Genomic DNA, 27,747 nt, shown 5'->3' with positions numbered 1-27,747 from the left:
ATCACAGTAAAACAGTGCTACTTTATCATAGTATGTTCAGTATTAAAGTTTTGGTAGAGTGGTAAGAAAATTATTTGATTCTGCACACTTACCGGCAAGGGTTGCTGAAGGTAATTGAAGACAGAGATCTTGACTGGCAGGATTTCTCCTCTCTTGATGGAAGGAGGAAGTGTGAGGTCGACGAAGAAGGTAGTGTAAGTAGTGAGAGAAGCCCTTTCTGATATGCCAACACCCACCTGTGGATGGACACAAACGGCCTTGCCAACCCATTCGGTAATTGTGTCAGGGACCTCGACTTCCTGTTTGAGCGTTCCAGTTGACCTTTAGAGGGAAAATTTCGAGTATCAGGCACATTTTCTCAATAAATTCAGGCAGCTTTGGAAATAAAAGGTCATTGATTTCCTCACAGCACGAACAGAGATTGTGCACTTACGGAACAACCACGAGATTCCAGAGCCAGGTTTCAGGGAAGTCTGTCCTTGGTTCATCGCCTGCTGTATCGCCTGCAGCAATAAGTGATGGTCGTTTCGGTGATTCTTGACTAAATCCCGAAACTGGACGCAAGGCCAGGGCCTGGGGTAGTGGAGGTCTACCCCTGAGAGCAATGCCTCCAAAACCACCACTGCTATAACGAGCTAGAAAAATAGAAAATGTCTGCTCATTATCCTGCAGTGTCTCAAGCTGTTGCCAAGTTGCAGAATAGTTTAAAACAAGATTTTGACCTAGCACTTTCATGTTTGTGAGAACATGAAATTGCTAGGTTAACTTCTTGTGTTAAGCCTTCCTCCACTTCAGTGACAACTTGTAGGTGTGAATGTGTATATTGTAGTATTGTTGTAGTTCCTTGTATAACAGCCAGTTAACACTTATTCTGGAACAATCAGCTCTACACTAGAATGGGAAAATTTATATTTTTATATTATAGTACTAGTCTGCTCTATAAATATAAATGTCATTGCATAAGAAGATTCGTAGATGGAATTCATGACTGTAGGTCTAGGACATTGGATTCCCTCCACACCCAGCCCCCACCACTCATCACCAAGATCTTTTCACTGAAAGTGTTTCTTTAATCTCTAGCATCATCGTTCATGTTTCTAATTCTGATCATCCAAGGCCCTCTTCATGAAGCCATCATCGTTCATGTTTCTAATTCTGATCATCCAAGGCCCTCTTCATGAAGCCATTAGCTTCCTGAAACTTTTTATTCAGCTTCATAGCATTGTCCTAGCTTCAGTGAATCAGTGTCTTGTACAGTATCATACATTGGACAGGCGTTAGAAAAATATCACTCTGGTCGTGATTCTTACCCTTGACGCATGGTCTAGTTTCCAGAGTGAGGTCCGTGAAGATGTAAAGGCCGGATTGCTGTGAAAATCAAGAAATTATTTATATTATAAATACATTTTTAGTTAAACTGGGGATACAGTATTTTGTAACAGATTTAGGAATTGTATGAGAAGCTATACATTGCATATATTTCTTGAGAAGTTGTGTATGAATTGTATTTTCAGTCTCCTACTTACGTCAAACATATGTAGAGTGTCAACAAAATCTGTGTAGTAATGGTATCTTCCCTCCTCTGTAAAGAAGACAGATCATATTAGAGACTGTGAGGATGGATCAGAAGGTTACAGTTCATAAATGAATCAAATATTTGCAGGCAGGATTTCACTTATATTTATGTGAAACTTCATTACCCACCTTCCAGATCTGTTTGCAGCAGCCTCCTGCAGTGCCTACTGTCATCTGCCTGCTGATGAGACCAAGCATTGAGATTGTAACGATAGTCGTCCACAAAGAAACTGTCGACAGTGACAGTATCTGTTCTGGTTGATACCAATTCAACGCTCTTATCCACAACACCTGTAGTTCAAAGAGATCTGTTAATAGTTACAAGACTTAAAAAAAACATCATTTCATACTCAGCTCTGTTGATTAAACTAACTGTAGAAGCAAAGCAAATATTTTTTAAGGTAAAATGCTTCAGGTTTCTTGAAATAGGAATGACTTTCTTTGACGTTTTTATCATAGTCTTTTAGCTGAATCACTATGATGTGGGCAATATATTCCATTATATATTTGGCACTGACAGCTTACCGTAGCTGCATATAGAATCTGGAGCAGAAACTAATGTTAGAGAAGCTGAGTCGCCTGGTTGGGTCCTGTTGGTGGACCAGGCGAAATCTACTTTGTTAGGTAGGCACTTTTCTACTGTCATCTCCTTCACATCAGAGACTACCTCTCCATCGTCTCTTATGTACCATACCAGTACCTGTAATAGTGAATGACTGTATTTAAAGAATCAGTAATTTGTTTTGTCATGCTTGATGGAGTCTCTACGTTTAAAGGTAAACTGGGAAAGTTAAACAAAGAAAATGATAAAAGGATATGTTGTACTATTAGTAGGTAACCCTGAGTTGGCCATTTTCACTCCTTACCTTGATGTTTGGCGATGCAGTCGAAGGGAGACTTAATGGAATGTCAAGAACACCAGTGACAGCATTCTCTGGGACAGGAGATACAGGACCTATCAAGAACTCTTCCTCGAAAGGTAACTTCGAGGAGGCCAGTTCGTACTCTTGCGACTTAAAGTATTGAATTTTTCCTCTTGACATGATCTGTGGTTTAAGGAAATAGGTTAGGTAGGGATTTCATCAGGGGAAATAGCAAAGTAATGTAGATTTTAATGGGCTTGTTCCCATCTATAAACCTTTGTTTATTGGTGTAAGTTCAATTTTTGTGGTCATATAGAATAAAGAAGAACAGAAGCGAAGGTTCTCCGAGTGTTGGGAAATGTATGCACATACTGACTTTGGCATAAAGTGTAAACATTCTGAGTATTTTACCTGAATATTCAAAACAGCAGACTTTTGTTGAACAGCTGCAAACAAGACCCTTAATGTGTGGCTGGTTTCCTCACCGCTGGTGCAGTTGATAGTCTGCTCTGGAGCATGGATGAGCAGTGAGGAGTTGGATGGAGAGTAGAACCTCCTCACAGTGCTGGTGAAAGTGTCTTCGTTTAAAAGTGCTCTGGTTACCAGACGTTTAATCTGAAGGATGAAAATCAGTTAAACTCTAGTTTAGGAGTAGACTTTGGAATTGTAAAGGGCATTATCTTGTTTTTAGACCTTTAAATTATATATGTACACTATTAACATGATAAACTGAAGCTGGTTGTTTAGTACTCACCGTTATTTTCTTGCTTCGGGGATTGTTTAAGTAAACTTTCACAATGCCGTCTGAAGGGGTAGTGATGTTATTGCAGCATCCTCCATGGCAGATCTCGAGGGGTTCTCCACTAGCAGGAGATCCATCAGGTGATTTAGCCAGTACCTTGTGGGAAGCAAAGTCATCAATTAGGATTATTATGAGTCTCTCAGGTTGTTGGGAAATATATCAGAAAACACCTAATTTGTCAGAGTAATGTTATCATGAGCCACCTAGTGAAGAATCCACAATATATTTCAGGAGTGAAAAATTTACTAGACTAAACCAGCAAATGTATTTACTAGCAGTTTTGAAATGCATGAAATGTACCTTGAGGGTGAAAGGCAAGTTGGGTTTCATAAATTCATCTTTGAACAGTGTTTCAAAGTTGATTGCCCTTCTTTCAACTCTGACTTCTCCCTTTCCTGTCTCAGCTGCCCCAGTGCCCTCCTCTGTAACTGTAGCTACTGCCCTGATGTGGTAAATATTGCAGTCGGTCATTTGCAGATCATCGGACTCGACTGTTATTTCACTGCAGCCAGAAATCTGGAAGTGAATGCTCCCATTATATGACTGGCAAGAAAACACTCAATGTCATGCAGAATAGTTTTGTTACAAGCGTTATTTAGAATATATAGTGTGTTGCACAAAGAATAATTAAAATTATCTGTACTTGGTTATTCATCTTGCATTACTACTTAGGCTTTTGACTTGACTGTGAGACATTAGCCACATGGGTTACAGTGGTAAATGTTCATTGTAATAAGCCTCAGGTGGCTAAAATGTGTAAATACAACTTCCTTACCGTGTCATTCTTTGTGAAGACTGATTGGCATCCAAAATTTTGCAGGTTGCTGACCTCCCAAGAAATATTCCCTCTGACTGGTTCACCAAAAGTGTATCTGTTCCACACAAGAGTATGAAGTTAGGCAAAAATATGTACAGGTGCAGTTTATTAAAATGGAAGAAACTGTAAAAAATACAGACTTGTTAAGATCAATCTTCTCTGTAGAAACTGGTAAATTATAAGATCCGGTAAATTACTGACAAATTTCAGTTTTTCACTTGCTGATCTCTCATACTGTCACAAGTTTAGTAAAGCCTCTTCTTAAGATTCGACACTGAAATTAATGGCGGAAGTGGAGTAACTTACTTGGCACACGCAGTAAAGGTAAAGTTGCTGGCGGTTGCCAGAATGTATTTAGGTGGTTTCACAGTGACCTCAAACCTGGGCAGGACATATTCTTTCACTTCAAAGGTGTTTGCATTTATAGTACCCCTTTCATCGTTCAGTTTGATGTGGTAGACTCCCTGACGGGTTAATAGGTGATCAGTTTAGCCAGAGTATATGAGCTGAATGTAGAATTTTTCAACATTACCAAGTGAATACGAACATCATTACAGATTAGAGAAAATCTACAACGTATACTTTACCTCCTCAGGTTCATCAGCGAGTTGGAATGACAGATGCACCAGGCCTTTGGAGTTGTCAACATCTAACCATTGGGCAATTCGGTTATTAGACGGAGTTGTGATGTAGATCTCTTGGTACTGCAGCATAAGAAAACAAATTGCAATCATACAATGAAATATCAAGTGTGATAGAAAGAAATATTTAATATTAGCTTCTTGTAAAGATGTGTCCACACTACAGTATAACAAGTTATAAACACACATCGATAATGTCATCACATCTATGTCACAAACGGGTTGAAAACAAGTCAGCAATCTTAAGTTGAGAACAAATATTTTGCAGATGCAGGATAATCACTTGAAGCACTGGTTAGGATTTCCAGCAAGTTGTTGACTTGTGTTCAACCTGTTTGTGACCTTAGGATCCAAAATATAACAAATGACCTAACATCGCATCAGACATAATCCAGCCTCGCTCTGTACAGCAGGAAAAAATATTAATTTGAAAAACAAATAAGGTGGTCAATGTTTGATCAAAAACTCACATTTTCTGTAGAAATGTTCATCAGGGGACCAGAGTGTGTCAGCACTCTGAACTGGACTGTTTGTCCTGGTTTGTACAGATACTTGTCAGTTTGCACAATTGTCTTGTTGTAGCTTGTCTGACGATCTATATCACGCGTGTGGTTGACAGCAATGCCATCAAGTACCCCGGTGATGGATATGGTATCGCGTCTTGGCCACCATATTGGTTCTTGTGATGTTTCTGGCATGGGAACGTTGCTGCAAAGGTGCTGGTCACCTGGAAAGTTAATTTTTTTAGTTGTGAGTCAGATCTGCTGTTCCTTTTTTAGGTTTATTGGTCTATCCTTATCTAAACTCATATTCAAGGAGACCTATACTTTGGTAAACACTGATCAGCAGACTAACGACTCTGTTAGCATCAAACAAAGGACCTTACCTGGCGGCACCTGTATAGATTTCTCTGTCAGCAGTTTTTTCTCTAAGGCCTCATCATCTGGCAAGGAGGATTCTCGTAGCGAAAGATGATGAATGCTGATGGTTATTTTCCCCTGTGGGGCCTGGGGGTTTTTCACCTGGACACACACCTGCAGTTCCCCACCTGGAAACCACTTCTTGGGGACTGTGACCACGTAGCTCCTGGTGGAGTCAGAAAGAGAGACAGTAAATCAGTTTTCATTTAGTAATTTGGTGCGATTAGTATGAGCTAACAAATAATAAGTTTTAGTGAGATGATCTCTGTCGCTTTGGTCTGCTAGTTGCAGTGTTCTGCTTCTGAAGAGGACGTGGAATTCAGGCAGAAATATTGACAGGTAAAAAATGCGCCGAAGTGCCTTCGGCACAATCGAGTTTTCTGTACAGCATGTATTGCTGTATGAACCTTTCAGCCACGGCCCCTGAAACTCTTAGCCCCAGCCCATGAAACTTTCAGCCACGGTCCGGTGGTGACCTTTGTTGGTGATACCTATAGCAGTGCCAGAAGTACGATTATGGCTAGCTTTAAGCTTAAATAAAATAAGAACTACTGAGGCTAGTGGGCTGCAATTTGGTATGTTTGATGATTGGAGGGTGGATGATCAACATACCAATTTGCAGCCCTCTAGCCTCATTATTTTTTTTTAAGATCAGATGGCGGATAGACAAAGCCTTCACAATAGTTTTCTTTAACAGAAAACTAAAACGAACGAGTCCCTTGCTACGGTCGAATAAACCACCCATTTGGTTTTCCGCAGACTCACTCGTGTGATTTCCCTGTTTAATCTTCGTTGCATAAGTCCCAGGACTGCGAGAACTGCCATGGTTCCATGTCGTGGTGGCATTGAAGACAGATGTCTTTTATTAAAACGATGGTGACAGCGCTTGAAGCGCTGATGAAAACGCACCAGGCTGGAATCAAGGTGGGAGCGTCCTGATGCAAGCGGGGCTGGGGTGGGGCGGGGGTTGGGGTGATGTATGTTGATTCTGACTTGTCACAACACAAAAAAATGAACACGAAAATATCAAATATGCTCGTGTCGATGTTGCTGATATATGAAGTTTTCGTTTTGTCAGATTAATTTGAACTGAATTGATGTACATAACCAGAAATCTGTCATCAGTCAAGAACTGAACGGTCTGCAACTTTCCCTGAAGAAGTCCTTTTACTTTTGCTTCTCGAGTATTCGTGTAAAATGATATTTTACACTTTCAGAACCCTTAACTGCTTTGTTTCGCTTACACGGATGTACGTATATCGTACTGGTTTGTGAACAGATGTTCATATAGGTGTTTATATGTGCACTTTTGTTGAATTCTTATTCCTCCTTATGCTTTATTTTTGTTTTCAGGTAAATTCTGGGTCTTGTGTAAAACTTTCACCAAAAAAAGCTTTTTGGGTCATCGTAAGGTATGTGTTATACTTTCAGATATTACTCTCTATCAGTGTTATCAAATGCATGTACATTGTCTACGAAGAGTTAACTCTGATCAGTGAATAATTATACAGAAAAACATAGCTATTTGTTTAGTGAGCAAACCATACCACTTGGGAAACGTAAACAATCATTGCAAACAACTACAGAAGACAGTTGTCTTTTCGTATTTCCTAAACCTAAAGGTTAAACACAAAAAGTTGTCTTTTCGTATTTCCTAAACCTAAAGGTTAAACACAAAACTCCAGCATTCCCTCACACCTCGTGTTCCCATACTCCCATGGCCTTGTTTTGAGAGGAAGATGCCATTCCCTTCATCTGCAGTGATCTCCTGGGCGTTACAGACCAGAATCTCTGCCATTCCCTGTATCTTCAGTGGTCTCCTGTGGGTACAGTAGAATCTGTACCATTCTCTGTATCTTCAGTGTCCCCCTGGGGTAACAAACAAAGTGTCTCCTGGTACCAGTATTCAGTGTCCCCCTGGGGTTACAAACAAAGTCTCCTGGTACCATTATTCAGTGTCCCCCTGGGGTTACAAACAAAGTCTCCTGGTACCATTATTCAGTGTCCCCCTGGGGTTACAAACAAATGGTCTCCTGGTACCATTATTCAGTGTCCCCTGGGGTTACAGACAGAGTCTCCTGGTACCATTATTCAGTGTCCCCCTGGGGTTACAAACAAAGTCTCCTGGTACCATTATTCAGTGTCCCCCTGGGGTTACAAACAAAAGATCTCCTGGTACCATTATTCAGTGTCCCCCTGGGGTTACAAACAAAGTCTCCTGGTACCATTATTCAGTGTACCCCTGGGGTTACAAACAAAGAGTCTCCTGGTACCATTATTCAGTGTCCCACTGGGGTTACGAACAAAGAGTCTCCAGATGCCATTATTCAGTGTCCCCCTGGGGTCACAAACAAAGAGTCTCCTGGTACCATTATTCAGTGTCCCCCTGGGGTTACAAACAAAGAGTCCCCTGGTACCATTATTCAGTATCCCCCTGGGGTAACAAACAAAGAGTCTCCTGGTACCAATAAGTTACAAACAAAAAGGTCCTGGGTATCCTGGGGTAACAAACAAAGAGGGACCGTTATGGAAGCTTTGGCCATAATTTGGACCATAATTTTTAACGTTTCCTGCCGTGGTTTGCCTGCGCAAGAAACCGTGACACAGGGGAAGGATAATTATCTCCAGTTACCGCCTGGACAGAGGGTGCGCTCTGTGTTTGGGCACCCGCGTGGAAACGCCTGCGTGAAACCATTCAAAAAAACGCCTCTAGGCAAATTCCTTCTCTGGTTACAAGGACGCCTGAGAGGATACCAGGATGCCTGTCGCTTCGCGTGCCCAGAGAGAGAGCGTGCAGGCGCGGCGGGGCCCTTTTGTTACAACAACAAAGGATAGTTTTCTGACAGTTTTTTTGACAGGTTTTTATCCTTGTTTATGCAGAGAGATGAGCAGGCTGTTTGGAAATTGCATACTCACGATGAGGCGAGCGGCGTGCGAAGAAGTAATCGCAGGGTCGTGATGTTTATGTTTCAGTCCACGTATTTCCCATTTTTAGATTAGTACCTCTTTCTCCTCCTCCTCCAATATCTCTCTCTCTCTCTCTCTCTCTCTCTCTCTCTCTCTCTCCTTGTACAGGAAAGGATAGTTATTTATTTCGAAAGCCTGGACGTTGTCAGTTGAGTCAGAGAAACTGAAGTTTCCGTTTTGCTTGTTTCCTATAGTCTCTCATTTTCCAATAGTTTATTTTCTGGCTTTCCTCTGGGTTAAGTTTTGGGCTTGTTGGTCTGAATGTGTGTGTCTGTCTGCCACAAACACAAACAAACACCCACACATACACACACACATACCACACACATATAGATAGATAGATACATAGATGTGTGCATATATATTATATATATATAAATATATGTATATGTATTATATGGATGTGTGTATGTATGTGTATATACATACATACCAATTGCCTTATCTTGTTTAAAATTAACCTAATATTAAGGAATTTATGTTAATTTTTATAGTTCATAAAATAGTAAATAAACTGATATATTCCATGTAATCTGATACACGTCACCGGTCAGAAAAATAAGAATGAATCATCTATCCATAAACAAAGCGACCCTTTTTTTTTTTTTTTTTTTTTGTCTGTCCTTATTGAGAATATGTCAGCGACTACTGACTGACAGGTGTGTCAAAAAGACTGAAGAAGAATTGACAGGACGGTTAATTCGTCCAAGCAACAATTATTGATAGATTGACGGAAACCTCACGTAGAACGCCCTGATACCGTTTTTGTTCCTCCGAGATACTCGTATTTGTAAACATAAACAAACAAGTAAATAAAATATGCCGAAGCTTCTTCGGCGCAGTCGAGTTTCTGTACAGTGTATAATGCTGTATGAAACTTTCAGCCACGACCCATGTAATTTTTAGCCGCTGCCCATGAAACTGTCAGCCACGGCCCGGTGGTGTCCCGTGTTGTCGGCTCCTATAGCGGTGCCAGACTCACGCCCATGGCTAACTTTAACCGTAAATAAAATAAAAACTACTGAGGCTAGAGGGCTGCAATTTGGTATGTTTGATGCTTGAAGGGAGGATGACCAACATACCAATTTGCAGCCCTCTAGCCTCCTCAGCAGTTGTTGAGATCTGAGGGCGGACAGAAAACGTGCGGACGGAGAGGGAAATAGTCATCTCTATAATAGTTTTCTTTCACAGAATACTAAAAAAAAATAAAAAATACTATTTGCTCGTGTGAGATGGAACTGGGACCAAGTTATGTGTTGAATGATTGTTTGAATTATTTATTGACAAATCACGGGAGGTTTTAAATAGTGACAGATAAACAAATAAACGTGTTGACCTTCAAGTTGACTGGGCCGGGTAGTTTTTCTTGCGAGAGGTGTGGGCGGTTGGCACGAGTTGAGAAAGATGAGAAATGAAACACTTGGAATGAATAGAGACAGAATGGTAATGAATTAGGAAAAGACAGAACGGTAATTAAATAATAAAAGACACAATGGTTAAGAATTGACAAAGGATAGAATGGTAAATAACTAATAAAAGACAGAATGGCAAATGATTAATAAAAGATAGAATGGTAATGAGGTTTATGAAGATGCAGTTAAAAAGAGAAAAATTTAGCTATCATATATATATATATATATATATATATATATATATATATATATATATATATATCGAGAAAGTTCAGATATCAATCGTTGTACCATTTTAAACATTTTCAATCGAACAACATACATAAACATTCACTGAATACATACAGTAGCTACTTACCCCAAAGAAAAACTCACGAAACAAACCAGAGCAAAGAATGCCCCCAGTTTGTTAGCAGAAGGAGCCATCCTTGCGCCTAACCACTGCACCACAAGAACAAATAACGAAATGCCCTCCTGATACCTGTGAAGTAGCAATTTACCTTATACCCCGTCTCACCTGGACGGGACGAGTTGCCAGATGTTGCCAGCCACTGAAATGGAACAAGCAGGCAAACGCTATTGTGGTCATTGCCAGCGAAGCATTTGCATGAGATATTTGCTTGCATCATGCACAGCGGGACCAGGCTGTAATTGATGGTTTTGTTTATTGGTCTTTATGTATCTTTTACGCGTTGCTTTTGTAGTTTTGAGTTAAACTTTTCAAATCGGCAACCCGATTATGAACAACCTTTCCTAGTGCCTGACGTCAACGGGTTCTTCAGAAAGGGAAACTCTCTCTCTCTCTCTCTCTCTCTCTCTCTCTCTCTCTCTCTCTCTCTCTCTCTCTCTCTCTCATTTTCTCCATCTGCTTTCTCTGTACATGTTTCCAACGCTTTTATAGTCATTTCGCTAGGAATATACCCCGAGGGCACTGTCAAATTTTTTTCTTATTCCGGAAATAAGTTCCTAATCAAACGTAGTTTCCTGAGCGTTGGAGGAAGAAGAAGAAGAGGAAGAAGGAGGAGGAGGACCTTGAACAATGCATCGTAAAACGTATCTTTGACCAAGAGTCGTTTTCCTAATTTTGGGGTTTCCCCTAAAATCGGGAAAGTATTCCCGGAAGTCAGTGACAGCCGCCCGCATTCATTTCTCCAGTGGGATGCGTCCATTCATTTCCTCCCCACGACCTCTATATATAAAGAGAGAGAGAGAGATTTAGTTTAACCTCACTCAGACCTGACGTTTGCAGGTTCGAATCCCTTCACGGGAGTAAAGGCTTTCTACATTAGGCCCAAGGCTTGTGGTGGTGGTGACCGTCTTCAAAAAATATTTGAGGAATTTAAATAACTTAAAAGTCATTTGGTGAAGTAGCCTAGTAATTAAGAGACTTATTAATATACTTATCATATAATTTTTAGTTTAAATTAAACTTCCTGAGAGCGTCATAATTATTATCATTATTGTTGTTATATGGGAGAGCGTATGTTCGCTGATTATTCTTAACCTTGGAGAAACCAGAAGCTAGACTTGAATATTATTAAAATTTTGTTAATTACACAAGAAATTCATTTTTGGTCGTCTTGACATTGTGGGCAATGGGCGACAATAAACTCTTAATTAACTGAAGATGTTGCAAAAATGCAACATTTTTTGTTTATTTGTTGCAAATGTTCATTATTCTTATTTTTTTCAGAAATCTCTTTTACTATTGGGTTTTTGCGGCGTCCCTTCGCCCCATAGCTGAACCCACACTGTTTACTTTACCCCTCCTTTACTTAACTTCTACTTTACCTCCATTCCCGATTCCTTTACTTTACCTTCTACTTTACCTCCATTCCCGATTCCTTGCCTCTGCTTTTTACTTTTACCATTCCAGATTCCTTGACTTTACCCTCTACTTTACCTCCATTCCCGATTCCTTTACTTTACCTTCTACTTTACCTCCATTCCCGATTCCTTGCCTCTGCTTTTTACTTTTACCATTCCCGATTCCTTGACTTTACCCTCTACTTTACCTCCATTCCCGATTCCTTTACTTTACCTTCTACTTTACCTCCATTCCCGATTCCTTGACTTTACCCTCTACTTTACCTCCATTCCCGATTCCTTTTACTTGTACCATTCCCGATTCCTTTACCTTCTACTTAACTTCCATTCCCGATTCCTTTTACTTATACCATCCCCGATTCATTTACCTTTTACTTTACCTCCATTCCCGTTTCCTGTACTTTACTTTCTACGTTACCTCCGTTCCCGATTCCTTGACTTTACCTTTTACTTATACCATTCCCGATTCCTTTACCTTCTACTTAACCTCCATTCCCGATTCCTTTTACTTATACCATTCCCGATTCATTTACCTTTTACTTTACCTTCATTCCCGATTCCTGTACTTTACCTTCTTTCCCGAAATCTTGACTTTACCTTTAACTTATACCATTCCCGATTCCTTTATCTTTTACTTTACCCCATTCCCGATTCCTTTCTCCAGTCTTGCCGTCCAACCTCTCGAACCATTCCTTCTTATTGCAACTGTGGGGTTCCCTCCCAGTTTCACCCTTAGACATTTATACTTCATCTCATTCATTTTCTGGGTCTCTTTATTCTGCTGTCCATCCACTCTAACTCCCTCTTTTCATTGTCTCGGGTTTTGAATGGCTGAAGATGCCATAGTGCTGAAACCTATTAATCCAAATCAATCAGATATTGGCTTTCTTGCGTCGCAATCAAGCGCGCGAGCGCGTTTGTCTGTCGTGACACTGAAAGAGAAGTTTAGGTCAGTGTCTAGCGAACTTTTCCCTCTGTCGTTGTAACACCTTGACGAAGATCTGAGGGAAAGCCATTGCTTTCTAGAAAGTAAAGAGTATATATATATATATATATATATATATATATATATATATATATATATATATATATATATATATATATATATATATATATATTGCACACACATACATACATTATATTGTTTATAAAACAGCAGTATTTATTTTCGTAATTTAATTATGTTATCAAATTTTTATGCAGGAAACATTCTTCGCACATTGAACGTGGATAGAGGCACCAATCAAGTAAAACAACTATAAAAACAACTACAAAAACAACAAAGAAAGTAAAAACAACAAAGAAAGTAAAAACAACAAAGAAAGTAAAAACAACAACGAAAGTAAAAACAACAAAGAAAGTAAAAACAACAAAGAAAGTAAAAACAACAAAGAAAGTAAAAACAACAATCGGCAAAAACTCAAAAAAAAAAAAAAAGTCTCTTTGTCCAAGATCAGGAGAAAACTTTATTCCCGGACGCTGGTTTTAGCCGCTGCCAACACAATAAAACAAGCCGTCAGTGCACCCCACGTGGTGCACTGTAGGCATTACTCAAGGGTCTTTGCAGCGTCCCTTTGGCCCCTAGCTGCAACCTCTTTCATTCCTTTTACTGTACCTCCTTTCATATTCTCTTCCTTCCACCTGACTTTCCACCCTCTTCAACAATCGTTTCATAGCGCAGCTACGAGGTTTTCCTCTGTTACACCTTTCAAACCTTTTCACTGTCAATTTTCCTTTAGCGCTGAATGACCTCGTAGGTCCCAGCGCTTGGCCTAAATTCTACATTCTGTTCTATTCTAAAACCCCCTTGACCCATACAATGATTATTCCCATACCAGCCACTACTGGAGCAAACTGACGAAGGATTTGCGTGTCCCCTCAAGGACTTGCGTGGCCCTTCAAGATGAATCCTTGCGGAGATAAGCGAAGGATATGAAGGGAAGGAGGAAAGGAATCTTGCGGAGTCATTATAGGAGTCTTCGTAATCCTTTCCTGAGGGATTGAAGGTCGTTTGGGCTATTTGAAGATGGGTTTTCCTTGGTAATGATTATTGTTATGCTTGATTTTAGCCTTCGGCGGTTTTGAATATTTGATTGTTTGCTTGTTGTTTTGAATGTGGATATATTTGTTGGGTATATTTCATTTACTTTTTGCTTGTGTGTATATATGTGTGTGTATATATATATATATATATATATATATATATATATATATATATATATATATATATATATATATATATATATATATATTATATATATTAGTTGCACTCGACCATTTTCCCTCTTCAACTGACCTTATTCCAAATCCTTGGACATGTAGGCATCTACACTTGACCCAGGGAAGCATAAAGTTATCTAGGTCACCTGGAGTGCCCTCGGAGCATTGCAGTGATACCATGGTTACTTGGAATGCCCTCTGGGTATTGAAGGCATTAGTCAAGTCCTCTAAAAAGTGTCATATGTGTCTGTGCACAATATTTCGTGCACACCCATCAATTGACCCCATTGCATGTGTAACACTGTAACAGGAATTAAACCTGTTGGGACAGTTATTATTTTCTGTTGACGTTGTTTGAATTTTAATAGTATTCAGATTGAATGCAGGTTAATTTAAAATAAGCCAAGATTTTCATTAAATAAACAAAAACCCAAACGCTGTGTCATAAATGAGTCATGGTATTAAGCTTTTAGTTTTCATCTTGTGTCACGCAACGTAGGAACTCCGCAGAATCTCTGCTATAGTAGAAAAACAAATAAATAATTATATCATCCTTGGGGTCTCACAGAAAGGATCTTCTTCAGTTCGGTAGTTGAATCCCAGCTTTCATACATTGCTAGCTTCAGGCTCGGGGTCATTGTATTGGAGAACAGTCTAGAAAAGAAAAAGAATTGCATCAGTAGGAAAATATCAAGTTGAACTGTGATTACACTTGGTATGTGAAGGTGAAATTTGTCAGACATTTAGTTCTGTGAAGGGGAAAACATTTGTATGTTTCCAAATATTGTATTGAGTTTAAATACTATTCCACTTGCACAACTTCTGAAATGTATACAATTCAACTGTTTATGCTCACCTCAATTATAGCACAACCCTGCCCCACCATCCTAAAGGAGACATTAGTTGGAATGGCCGGCAATGGCAACTGATGCAGTACGAGTTGATTAGATTCGGTTACGGGGAACGAGTGGTAAAAATTGTGAGCTTCAACTATAGCACTCACGTTCAAGTCCCCCTGGTACTGAGTCGACTCGTAGGTAGCCAGAGCCTGAAGAGCAACATTTGTATCCTGAAAGAGAAAGGTATGAGGACTTTGAATGATCCGTGTGTTTGACTTTGAGGAGTTTGTCCAGTGTAATTGAATCAACAACACTTCAAGCTCGGCGAAACCTTCGCTTACTTGTATGAATTCTGTGTCGTAGATGTCATTCTGAATGGTCAGCCACCTAACTACATTTCTTGCTTCCTGTTCGTAAGCTGGAGGATCTGTGGTCATCATTGCCAAGATGGCATATCCAGCTGTCTCAACTTCTAATACCCTGGTGCTTGCTGTGGAGAGGAAGTACCACAGAGTTTTAAAATGTGTGCGATACCCCTTTGACACTGACATATACTTTCAAGTTTATTTGTAACAGTTAACTTAAATAGAATATGAATTGACTGTCCCACCTCTAAATAAATTTGCAGTGAACGTTAAGAATTTATTTCTGAAATAACTTTAATGAGAACAGTTATTTTCTTGCTAGAGTGTCTCTTTGTTTGATCTTACGTATAAGGCCGGGCATTCCCCCATGCAGATCCCAGTGCATTGAGAGATTGGTAACTGTAGCTTGCTGTAGTAACTGTTGAAGCACTCCAGGAGCCTCTGGGCTTCCAGAAAGAGCCAGAATATAGGCCTTCAAGGCCACCGTATAAGAGTCTCCAGAACTGTCTTCAGAGAGGCACCTCAGAGCCTTTTGCATAGTGGGGTCAGATGTGGAAACTCCTGATTCCAGGAGAGATATCAGGATGTACGCTGTCAGTGGAACACGTGAGGATTCTCCAGTACCAAAGCTTCTCTGTGAAGTATTTTATTATTTCATTATGGATGCAGTTTTAATTGTTCAGTATTGATGGTCTGCTAGAATTTGAGTAGCCAAATTTCTCAAACAAAATTTTGAACCAATAATGTTCTTCTTATCTGAGATTATAGTCATTGTTTCATGTGAATCATTAATTTTATTTCAAGGACTCGAGATACAATATGATTTAATTGATATTATATAGTGGTAACTGTTGATAACTATTTATTGTAGATGCCAATATATCAGAAATGTCAAATACAATAACCTCTGTAGGCAGATTGGTAACAAACAAGAAATTGACTGTCCTGACTTACTTTCAGTTTTGTGCTGAATACTTGTCCAATGAACTCAGCGCAGCTTTCATTGCCATAATTGTTTATTAACCACGAAGTGGTTTCTTTGAAGCTGCCTTCATCAATCTGAAAGAATTATATGTGCATTTAGTGGGATGTATGCTAATGCTGTCAGAGTAAGCAACCAAATCCAGGTTAACCTTTGAGGTACTAAATTCAACATGAAAAAAGATAATTATTATTAGTCTTAAATTTTAAGATGCTCTCATGCTTTCTATATCAAAGGACTAATTATGAAATTGTAGGTTGTTTTGTCAAGTTCCATAAGTAAATTTCCGTGCACAAACCAGTATAAATTCTCTTGCTTGAGCAAAATACTTGATGACAAAGGCAGTGAACCAGCTGGAGCCAGAATCATCTGCATTACCATAAGCACTGTAGGAACCATCCCAACGCTTATATAGCAGCTGGCGTTTGTACCCTGCAAGAAAATGTAGCAGAGATAGATAGAATCCATCCAAGATTTTTATTTGGTGTTGGTATGGCAAGTTTTAAACTGGTATTGTATGCTGTAGGATCCTTAATTCAAGGGCCTGGTTACTAATGCTGCGGATGTGCTCAAGACCAAGATGGAGTTTAGCTATGAGTATCCGTCATCATATAGTGGTAACAAAGGCCCATTGAGAACCTCTAAAGCATGGCAGGTTAAGATGTGTACCATCTGAGCTTGGAATATCAATGTAGGGAACTAATATTCTTTGCTATTGAATGGCGGTAACTGTAGGTGATGGAACTTACCTGTTCTTACGAGGTTGAGCATTGATTCTTTTGCTTCTGGAATGTCTTGTCTTGTAGCTTGCAAGTACTTTAGGACGATTGTATTAATGGCAAAGTTAATCATGTTGTCCTCTCCAGATCCGTCTGCCAGATGAACGAGGAGTCCAAGATGCTGTCATTAAACTGGAGTTATCAGTATTGTGGAAAAATTAATTGGAATTTGCATAATTTAATTAGTACTTAAGGAAGCATGCACGACACTGCTTTGTTATAAATACCACTGAGCAATTAACAGTAATTTGAATATAATATTTATAAATGTAAAAAAAAACTAGTGACTTCAACCATGTGATAGTATTCTAGGGATCAGAGGTATGACAGGTAATGCGTAAAAACACTGAAACAAAATCTCACCGGGAAGAGTAAGGTTAATTTTTCCCCTACAACAGTGACCCATGCCCTTTCAGATCCCTTCACTGTACCAGGGGGTACGATTAATTCTGCCGTTTCTAGGGAACCTTGTCCTCCTGCATCTCCTGCAACATGAGACAGGTAAAGGGGTACACTAACTGGAAAATTATATGGGCATGCATAAATTTCCTTGTAACATAAAATTGTAAAGTCCCATGTTCATCGAAGTAGTACACATGGTTTGAGTAATGCATTTTATTTTTGATAAAATCCTTTCCCAGTGTTTATAGTCTTGTGTGGTAGCACAACAATTTCTGGAGTTTCGAGTTTTCAAAGAAGTGGTGTCTCCTGAAGGAATACGTCAACTTTGTGCAGTTATTATTTAATGTGAAGAACTGAACATTACTTGGACTTACCTTTTGCACAAAGATATTTGCTCCATGTCTGTTCCCTTGGCAAACCTTCCCATTTAACTGTGATGGGACTCACCAGTTCATACCTAGAAAATGAAATTGTTTTCTTGGTTGCAAAATATTAACATTCAAGATTATAATAACTTTCTGTAGACTTTGTAGAATACTGACTGACTTGGAACGACTACCTGTATAACACAATATTTTGCATCCCATAACTTTCAAAATAATATTACTTTTTGTCAATGTTAAGGGGTTTATCCCCACAGGGTATAGAATTCTCAGTGTCCACGAAGGCTCTGACGGTAACGTTCATGTCTCCAGTGATAATGGGTCTTATTGCTAGTGTATGGACGTGTTTGTCCTGTGATCCAACACAGGATACTCTCTGGGCAGCTGGCCAGCCACTTGCATCATTTTCTCCAACCAGCTCGTACTCTGTACTGCTCTCCAGGGTGACCATCACCTGGGTAATTGAAATAAGAGCATATACTAGCTGTTTATTTTGAGTAAGTTTGGGCATAAGTTGATGCCACTTTCTGATAGTGTATTCATCATAAAAAAAAAAATTTAATGGAGTCTTACCAATTAGAATAACAAAAAATATTTCATTCCACAAACTCACTGGCAAGGGTTGCTGAAGGTAATTGAAAACAGAGATCTTGACTGGCAGAACTTTGCCTCTTGTGGTGGAAGGAGGGAGCGCAAGGTCGACGAAGAAGGAAGTGTAGGTAGTGAGAGAAGCCCCTTCTGATAACCCAACACCTTTTTGCGGATGGACACACACGGCCTTCCCAACCCACTCGGTGATGGTGTTTGGGACCTCCACGTCTTGTTTGAGTATTCCAGTTGACCTTTAGGGAAAGTGGTTAATGTGAGTTTAAAGTATTATACTAAAATTTACTTAGTATTGAAAATAAAATAATATGCTGTAGCATCAGTGAAGAATGCTCACTTACGGAATGACTACCAGATTCCAAAGCCAGGTTTCATGGGCGTCCATTGTTGAGTCGTCTCCTGACTCTAGTGGTGAAAAACGTTCCATTCTCTCGTAAAGATCGCCATTTTCTGTAAGAATGGGACAAGATGTTTCTACTATTTGTAGAGATGTTCAGGAGATGCAAGATTTGTTTTTAATATAAGCTATACTCACACAATTATCTGCAATGTTTGATGGCACCAGTTTATAATGATATGTGCTTTTTGTAAGTTAATGTTAGTTCCCTGTATCTGACCCAATGAGGTATTTATATCTTAGTTACTGTGAATGCACTTGGTGTACCAGATTTATAGATTTCATTAAACAAATTGGTTTGTAATTGAAGCTCTATATCATTGTCTTAGTAATGTTAAAATTTGCCTAGTACGTTATAGAAGATTGATGTTAGAAAATATTTTCATGTTAGAGATTCTTACCTAGTTTGACACATGCAGCATGGTGGTAAAGTGTGATTGAGTGAATGACGAAGGTGTGTAAGGTATGTATGGATGACGGAAAGGTTTCAAAGGAATGGGTGCAAGGAATAAGTAGAGTTATATTTTACAGGTATTTTTATGCTAGAGATTCTTACCTAGTTTGACGCAAGGTCTAGTTTCCAGTGTGAGATCCGTGAAAATGTAAAGCCCGGATTGCTGCGAAAACCAAAGAATAGTTAATATTTCATATAGGGATTAAGAATACAGTCATTATTCAGATTAGGGATGATGATAAATGTTCATTATATTGTAAAAACCCTTATATGAATTTTCCTTAAATTTCCTACTTACATCAAACATATGTAGAGTATCAACATAATCGGTTGCATAGTTGAATTTTCCTTTTTCTGTAAGACAAATGGTCATATTTGAGAGAGTGAAGATGAATTATGGTAGAAACTAGTGTTTTTTAATCTGTTATTATGAGGGAATAAAAAATTGTATTTCACTAGGTTTGCTTTGGATACAATTTTATGGTGCCATACCACACACAGCTTTCACTGCAGCTACAGGAGTAAGAGATTCTTAGTTGGTAATAGAGAAATAAACCGAATCTCAGCTCACCTTTAGAACCTGCTTGCAATAGCCTCCTGCAATGTTCTTCGTCCCTAGCTTGCGGATGAATCCAAGGTTTGATGTAGTATCTGTAGTCGTCGAAAAAGAATTTTTCGACAGTTTCAGTATCCCGACTAGTTGACACCACTCCTGCGGTTCAAGAAAAACACGAATTTGTCTTTTTTATTTGGAATAATTTTACAAAATCCACTTAAAGTTCATATTCGTGTATGCTGATTAACCCAGATGCACTAAAGAAGCCAGTGTGATTCTTTTTTATAGCAATTCTAGTGTCTAAGAAAAGTCTATAAAGCTATGTTTTGAGTTGGTATAACTTTCATCAGTTGAAGCTGAACCCACTATGACTGCAAAGCGAAGGAATTTAATTGTTTCAGAAGTCAGTAAGGTTGATCAACTGGATGTTACTGTTGACTGTTTACTGATATTTGTTTACCTAATGGTAGAGCTGTTAAAACAATGAAAATAATAACCACAGTACATCTGTTATAGGAACACTGAGTCCCACATGAAGGTATATACAGTATGAAGATCCATAATATGCACAGGAATGATGGAATTACTATTGAACACAAAGAATTTTTGTGTGGCAGAAGTAAGACAGTTGGCATTAAGATAATAAGTTTAAACAATTTTTAAAAGTTGGGATACTAAATCATGCAATACTTTGGGTATTATAACCTAAAAATGCTTGGACAACTGACCATAGCTACATATAGAATCTGGAGCAGAAGCTATTGTCAGCGAGGATGTGAACCCTGGTTGTGTCCTGTCAGCGGACCAGGCAATATCAACCTTGTTTGGTAGGCACTTCCTTTGAATCATCTCTTTCACATCAGACACAACTTCTCCATCGTCTCTTATGTACCATACAAGTACCTGTAATTATAAATAAGTTTTGACAAGAGTTCGTTCCCTGTAGGGATTCAGTGCTGTAAGTAAGCATCCCTTTGGGCCCTAGCTGCAACCTCGTTCTAGCCTTGTTTTACCTCTATCCCTGCTTCAGTTCGTCTGTTGTTTGTTACTTCTTAGTGCAACTGTGGGGGTTTTCTCCCAGTTACACCTTAAGACCCTGGTACTTCATCTTTATTGTCGGGATCTCTTTATCTCGCTCTCCAACCACTCCAGCTCACTCTCCTCACCATCTTAAGCACTGAATGGCTGAAAGTGCACCACTGCTTGGCTTGACAGCATAAATTTCATAAATCAGTCAACTAGGGTTTTTAGTTTCAAAGCTAGAATTCTGGTGTTTATCATACAAGACTTTAAATTTTGGCTGTATTTGTAAGCGTAAATTGTTGAAATATATACATTTAATGATTGACTGAAAGTAGAATTTATCAAAAAATTGTTATAAGTACCTTTAAATAGACCATTTTTATTCCTTACCTTTATCTTCGGCGATGCAGTCAAGGGCAGACTTATCGGAATGTTGAGAATTCCCGTGACAGTATCTGCTGGTGCAGTAGACAGAGGCTCTAGGAAGAGTTCTTCTTCGAAAGGTAATTCAGAGGGAGTCAGTTCAAACTCTTGTGACTTGAAGTACTGAATTTTTCCTCTGGATATCACCTGCAGTTTAAGGAAATGAGACAGTAATGTGTGATAAAAGAGAAGCATTACTAACCAATGGCTTTCAGTAAGCCTTTTTTCATTTATGAAATCCCTGTTGTTGGTGGGTGTTCATATTTTCAGGTGGATATAGACTGAAATAACTGTTGTGTAAGTTCATAGGTTGTAGTGAAAATAGGTGCATGTGTTTCTTTATTGTGACGTAACCTTTTTTTAGTAGATTTTACCTGAACGTTTACAACAGCAGACTTTTGCCGAACAGCTGCAAATGAGACCATTAAAGTGAAGTTGGTTTCCTCACCACTGGTGCAGCTGATAATATCTTCAGGACCGTGGATAAGAAGGGATGAGTTGGACGGAGAGTGAAACCTCTTCCCAAAGTGAACAAAGGTGTCTTCCTCCAAAAATGCTCTTGTCATCACGCGTTTCATCTATTGGGTGAAAATGAAATCAAATCGTGTTTACGAGTGTCCTTGACAGTTATGTGAATTATCTTCATGGTGCAATTGAATGCAGACTGTGTTCTACTCACCACAACTTTCTGACTGTTTAAATTGGTTAAATAAACTTTTGCAATGCCCTTTGAAGTGGTAGTGATGTTCATGCAAGATCCTCCGTGGCAGATCTCAATGGGTTCACCACCAGCAGGGGATCCATCTGGAGACTTAGCCACTACCTTTTCAAAAACAGATTCATCAGCTCACTCTTGATGGGTCTCCCACTTTGGTATTAGGAGAGTAAACCAGAAAATATCTAATGTTTCACAGTATCATTAACCTGAGTCACTTAGCAAGGAATTCATGTTATGTCAAGGAAAACTTAGCAGAGACATGCAAATATTCATGGTAGTATGTTCAGGTGACCATTTTTCACAAATATACAAATGCATTTTCTGGCAATTGCTGAACTCATAAAGGTGTACCTTCAGTGTAGATGGCAAATTAGGTTTCATGAAGTTGTCTTGGAAGAGTGGTTCAAAATGCACTGCCGTTCTTTCAACTCTGGCTTCTCCCTTTCCTGTCTCAACAGCCCCAGTACCGTCCTCTGTAACTGTAGCTTCAGCCTTGATGATGTTTACATTGCAGTCAGTCATTTGTATATCAGTGGACTCAACTGTTAAGTCATTGCAACCAGAAATCTGAAGATGAATGCTTTAGTTAAATGACTTGAAAAAAAAAAAGCTCAGTGTCATGCTAAATAACTGCATTTAAAAGCAGTCTTTGAAATATACTCGGAAGTAATAACGGGATGAAGTGTTTAAGTATGTTTCGGCTACTCTAGCAGTTGAATAAGTGAAGGGGCGTGCAGTACAAAGAATGTTTCAATTGTGATGAATTATCTAGACTCTCTTGCCATTTAGAATTATGACTGGACTGGTAAACACACTTATGCGTGTGACTGGTATGTGTATACTCTGTGATAGATTTATAATTCTGGAATAAATATCTACAACTTCCTTACAGTGTCATTCTTGGAGATGACTGTTTTGCATCCATACTTTTTCAGGTTGCTGACCTCCCAAGAAATATTCCCCTTGACTGGTTCACCAAAAGAGTACCTGTTGGACATATGAGAGAATACGTAACAGCTTTTACCAGATTGAAGTCAGGCACTTATGTGTATAGCTGAGGTGTATTAGGTTGAAGACATTACAAATGTATGGCTTTTGAGGTATGTTATTTCTAGAATTTTATCGTTTCATGATTTTTAGCACACCAGCGACAAATTTTATTTTTCCACATGCTAAATACTTATACAGTATTCATATTGCACGAATATCACAAATGTAGTGGAGATAGTCATATTAAGTAACCTACTTGGCACATGCAGTAAAGGTAAAGCTTCTGGTTGTTGCCAGGATGTATTTAGGTGGTTTCACAATGACCTCAAATCTGGGCAGGATGTACTCTTTCACTTCAAAGTTTGTAATAGTGTCTGCACTCCTTCCATTTACGATTGTGATCTGGTACTCTCCCTGTTTATAGACAGTTTCTTCTAATTAAAAGCAAATTGGATCTCTAGAGCTTATTAATTAAATGTGGAAGTTTTCAGCTTCCAGCATCTCGTCCAAAGTAAAGATTTTGGAAAAACTGTAGATAGTTATCATCCAGAGGGTTTGAAGACTGACATATTAGACCTCATGAAAGTACAGGTGAAAGAGAAGCAAGGAACTGGACTTTACCTCCTCAGGCTCACTGGAGAGTTGGAGTGACAGGTGAACCAGACCTTTGGAGTTGTCAACATTTAACCACTGGGCAATTCTGTTTTGAGATGGAGTGGTTACGGAGATCTCCTGGTACTGGAAAATGAGGGCACAAACTAAAATTATTATCAGGAATGTGAGCCTTGGTTTGACAATAAACTTAACATTAATAGTTGGTTACCTAAATATCTTAAGTCTTTCTAGGCTGGCCAGCAATAGCTGTTGGTTAAGTAGATGCAGACAAGAGTGTTTGATTCTTATAGGTATTTGGGAGGAAATACTGCAGTACGATGAGGGAAGAGTTGAGTCACATAGTAAGTGAAGCAAGGAGGGTAATGGGATCTGGAAGTGACTTGAATTATCCTTGGAAGTTAATGTGGGAATGTATGAAGGCATTATTGAGCCAATCCTTGATGGCTGAAGCTTTCAAGATGAACTGTTCGTGCAATGTATTTGGTGTGAGAAGAATTTAAAGGAACAGAAATATGGAGATTCATGGAAATTGGATCTCAAAATACATTTTGAAGACCAGAAATGACAAAAACCATGGGCTCTGAATTACAAAGTAAATAATCTCTCATACTCGACCTCACTCTGTATGCCATGTACTGTAAAGCATTTATTTTTTAAAGAACTTGTCACTCTTGTGCCAAACACTCACATTTTCAGTAGAAATCTCCATCAGGGGACCAGAGTGAGCAAGCACCCTGAAGTGGACAGTTTGCCCTGATTTATACAGGGACTTGTCTGTTTGGACAATCGTCTTTTTGTAGATGATCTGACGATCGATATTGCGGGTATGATTGACAACGATGCCATCGAGTTCTCCAACGATGGACACGGTATCGGTTCCTTGCCTCTGAAGTAGTGAATCTTGTGGCGTATGTAAGTGGGGAATGTCGGTACAGAAGTGCTGGTTACCTGAAAAGGATATTTTTCCGTAGTTAGAGACAAAGCTATTGAGCCTGTGCATTTTAAAAAGATTCAAGCTCATCATCATCATCTCAGAGACCTACAGCTCAAGTCATCAGCTTCATGAGCACCAAACACAGTAATCTAGGTTGTGAACAGAATAGCTTTACCTTGTGGCACCTGTATAGATCCTTGCAACAGCTGAATGTTGCCCGTGAACTCAGCAGTTTGAATGCGGACAATTACGTCCCCTGGTGGCGCCAGAGGGTTCTTCACCTGGATGCAGACCTGAACGGCCCCACCAGGAAACCACTTCTTGGGGACTGTGATCACGTAGCTCCTGGTTAGGTCAGAAATCGAGACAGTTAGTTGCCATTAGTAATTGCTTGACTGTGGTCCACTTATGGCATGCTAACAGACAATGAACATGCGTAAGCCAGTGTTTTCTCTTTAGTCTTGTAAATCATCCCAAAGCAATTCTCAACTGGACAAATGTATTAAAAGTCAAGGGCTTTCATACTGGTTATGTCTGTGGCCAACAAGACTTAGGGCTTCATTATCGTGCCCTGGCACGACAATTTTTAAGAAGTTTGCACTGTTGATTGGTTTGTTGCCATGAAGTGATAATGAAAAATTAACAGAAAACTGCTAGGTGACTCTGCTTCCTCTCCCCTTCCCCCCCACACCACCTCTGACCACAGGCAAGGGTTCTGCTTCCGTTATCTGGGCGTCGTTGACCTCATGCGTTTGAACGCCAGGTCATTTAACAAATCAAATCCAAGGGCTGACTGTGTACATATATATATATATATATATATATATATATATATATATATATATATATATATATATATATATATATATATATATATATATATACTGTATATATATATATATATATATATATATATATATATATATATATATATATATATAGAATGTAAATTGGGGATCTGGTTAAACTACGTTTCCATAACTAATTTAACGCATTCTTTCATGCCTACGACATTGTAAACATTTTGACAAATATCCCCTGTCAGTAAAATATGAACTAACGACGACTGAATATGCTATTCATTGAAATTCGAATGGATAAGACGTCAGAAACGACAACAAATGAACTAATAATAATAATAATAATTTTATACACCGTTTTCCCAAGACCCGACGCGTGGCAGACTCTTATCCGTCACTCCTCTCATATTCTCTTTCTTCCATCTGACTTTCCACCCTCTCTAACAATTGATTCATAGTGCAACTGCTTTGAGGTTTTCCTCCTGTTACACCTTTCAGACCTTTTACTCTCAATTTCCCTTTCAGCGCTGAATGACCTCATAGGTCCCAGTGCTTGGCCTTTCGGCCTAAATTCTATATTCCAATTCCGAGACGCTTTATACCAATTAGCAATCTATATTACAATGTATCGACCCCTTTTTGGCAAAGTGTCGAATTTGCGTTTTTTAAATTGTTTTGGGATTATTTGAGGTAACCGCATCGACGGTGAATTTTTCACTGTATTCTTGTTTCAGCAAAGTTTTAAGTCTGTCTCTCTCACCATTCAGGATGTATGGTGAAAGAGAGACAGACTTTATACATTCCTGAAACGAAAAGACAATGAAAAAATCACTGTCAGTCCGGCAACCTCAGATAATTGAAAAAATGCACATTTGACGCTATCAGACGAGTAAAAAATGCGCCGAAGTTTCTCCGGCGCAATCGAGTTTCTGTGCAACGTATAATGCTGCACGAAACTCTCAGCTACGACCGGGCAGCGCTCAGTTGCTCCCCAGATGCGGTCAAGAGAATGTTCGTCGGCGACGCCTCCGGAAAGCGATGCCAGACGCACGATCCATAACTAATCTTAACCTTAAATAAGATAAAAACTACTGAGGCTAGAAGGCTGCACTTTGGTACGTTTGATGATTGGAGGGTGGATGATCAACATGCCAATTTGCAGCCCTCTAGCCTCAGTAGTTTTTCAGATCCGAAAGCGGACAGGAAAAAGTGCGGACGGACTGACAAATAGCCATCTCTACAATAGTTTTCTTTTACGGAAAAGTAGAAAGGGAACGATATGGTTTGTGTACTCACCCTAGAGAAGAGCCCGTGCAACAAACAAGGGCAAAGAACACTCCTGTTATGAGTTTGCCAGCAACACAAGCCATCCCTGTACCTAGCCTCATCGCAACAAGCAGCTGAATGCACTATAGCAGAGCTTGGAGCAAGCAGGTTCTTCATCCTACAACCGGCTAATAGAAAGATGCACCACGCTCCTAAATAAGGCGATCGTGTTTTTTTCTATGCATGCTTGCCTGAATGCTTGCGTTCGTGGTTTGACCTAGACTTCAAGCAGGGCTGGAGTGACTTAAGGGTAGGTTTGGGGGCGACTGGGTAGTGGGTATGATGCGCGGGAATCTGGGAACCTGACCCGAGCAACGTCCGATGTTGCGTTAAGCCTCGAATCTTACAGACTTTGTGTCATTCACCTGTAATTTATCTGAATTGATTTGCTGTTAGTATTACGTATGTCATTGTCTGTAGCGAGACCATGCTTGCTTTAAAAATATTTTGATATCTTTCATATATCAAAACATACAACCTGAAAAGCTTTGGTAAGGAAAAATTAAGTAGTTTTGAGGACGGGAGAGTGAAATTCAAGCTACATAAGACGCATGATATTATAATTTCCAAACCCTGTAAGGCTATATAACTGTAACTGTAATAACTACATGACTTGCTGTTATCGCTTGTAAATCGAATGCTGTATTATTACTTACCTTAATTTATTCATCAGTGTGGAAAGGATGGCATTCAGGGATTGGTACCGGGGTTGAATGACCCTGTCTTGAAAAGGGCAAACCCCCGCCCCTCCCATATCACTGTTAGTCCGACCCAGGACCCACTCCGACCCGACCTCCTTCAAGTCGCCTAGTCAGTTACCCGACAACCTTTCCCCCCCCCCCTCCCCCCCTCCAGTGCATGAAGGCAGACATCAGGTCCCGTTAAAGGAGAAGCCGAAAAATCAATTTTTTTTTTTCTTTATTCTTGATCGTCATTTCCAATCCGTTCTCCCCTGTTATTATCGCACCGTCCTCACCGGCCCCCAAAGACACTGTTATTCGTAATCATTCTAGAAATAACAGCGAGTAATCGAACGTAATCTCTCGATTACTGTGGGAAAATGTCCCGGAAGTCGCGATCGGCTGATTCGATTCGTTTTTCAAGGTCAGCC

At 39.4% G+C, this 27,747-nt stretch overlaps 3 protein-coding genes across 3 annotated transcripts in view; 1 reads left to right on the top strand and 2 right to left on the bottom strand.

Annotated features, from left to right (window-relative positions):
- The window catches only part of LOC136852680 (uncharacterized), a 37,408-nt gene extending 26,898 nt beyond the window's left edge, over nucleotides 1–10,510 (bottom strand). Inside the window, exons 1-16 of the mRNA XM_067127592.1 lie at nucleotides 10,356–10,510; nucleotides 5,585–5,784; nucleotides 5,169–5,425; nucleotides 4,645–4,761; nucleotides 4,364–4,521; nucleotides 4,016–4,112; nucleotides 3,541–3,756; nucleotides 3,193–3,336; nucleotides 2,850–3,053; nucleotides 2,442–2,621; nucleotides 2,101–2,275; nucleotides 1,705–1,866; nucleotides 1,527–1,582; nucleotides 1,311–1,368; nucleotides 434–635; nucleotides 93–321 (exon numbers count right to left, since the gene is read on the bottom strand). Coding sequence (XP_066983693.1) covers nucleotides 93–321; nucleotides 434–635; nucleotides 1,311–1,368; nucleotides 1,527–1,582; nucleotides 1,705–1,866; nucleotides 2,101–2,275; nucleotides 2,442–2,621; nucleotides 2,850–3,053; nucleotides 3,193–3,336; nucleotides 3,541–3,756; nucleotides 4,016–4,112; nucleotides 4,364–4,521; nucleotides 4,645–4,761; nucleotides 5,169–5,425; nucleotides 5,585–5,784; nucleotides 10,356–10,423 — 2,523 coding nt within the window. The 5' untranslated portion in view covers nucleotides 10,424–10,510. The remainder of the gene's footprint in view (nucleotides 1–92; nucleotides 322–433; nucleotides 636–1,310; nucleotides 1,369–1,526; nucleotides 1,583–1,704; nucleotides 1,867–2,100; nucleotides 2,276–2,441; nucleotides 2,622–2,849; nucleotides 3,054–3,192; nucleotides 3,337–3,540; nucleotides 3,757–4,015; nucleotides 4,113–4,363; nucleotides 4,522–4,644; nucleotides 4,762–5,168; nucleotides 5,426–5,584; nucleotides 5,785–10,355) is intronic.
- Nucleotides 10,511–14,505: 3,995 nt separating this feature from the next.
- Nucleotides 14,506–26,741, bottom strand: LOC136852934 (alpha-1-inhibitor 3-like). The gene is made up of 26 exons (XM_067127918.1): nucleotides 26,607–26,741; nucleotides 24,686–24,855; nucleotides 24,265–24,524; nucleotides 23,583–23,699; nucleotides 23,218–23,375; nucleotides 22,862–22,958; nucleotides 22,323–22,538; nucleotides 21,933–22,076; nucleotides 21,628–21,831; nucleotides 21,221–21,400; nucleotides 20,536–20,710; nucleotides 19,823–19,963; nucleotides 19,550–19,605; nucleotides 19,354–19,414; nucleotides 18,742–18,850; nucleotides 18,408–18,636; nucleotides 18,019–18,248; nucleotides 17,786–17,868; nucleotides 17,373–17,494; nucleotides 16,980–17,130; nucleotides 16,529–16,662; nucleotides 16,203–16,307; nucleotides 15,594–15,882; nucleotides 15,225–15,373; nucleotides 14,901–15,113; nucleotides 14,506–14,698 (listed from the first exon to the last, which is right to left on the bottom strand). Exons 1-26 carry the CDS (start codon nucleotides 26,696–26,698, stop codon nucleotides 14,651–14,653), a joined length of 3,933 nt encoding a protein of 1,310 aa, XP_066984019.1. The 5' UTR covers nucleotides 26,699–26,741; the 3' UTR covers nucleotides 14,506–14,650.
- Nucleotides 22,907–27,747, top strand: part of LOC136852937 (beta-glucuronidase-like) — a 38,607-nt gene continuing 33,766 nt past the window's right edge. Inside the window, exon 1 of the mRNA XM_067127942.1 lies at nucleotides 22,907–23,071. The gene's annotated coding sequence lies outside the window, so the exon portion shown is untranslated. The remainder of the gene's footprint in view (nucleotides 23,072–27,747) is intronic.

The sequence above is a fragment of the Macrobrachium rosenbergii genome, chromosome 26, assembly GCF_040412425.1.
Source record: "Macrobrachium rosenbergii isolate ZJJX-2024 chromosome 26, ASM4041242v1, whole genome shotgun sequence".
Classification (NCBI taxonomy): Eukaryota; Metazoa; Arthropoda; class Malacostraca; order Decapoda; family Palaemonidae; genus Macrobrachium; species Macrobrachium rosenbergii.
Note: the sequence above shows the minus strand (reverse complement) of the source record. Positions and strands in the feature narration are given on the sequence as shown.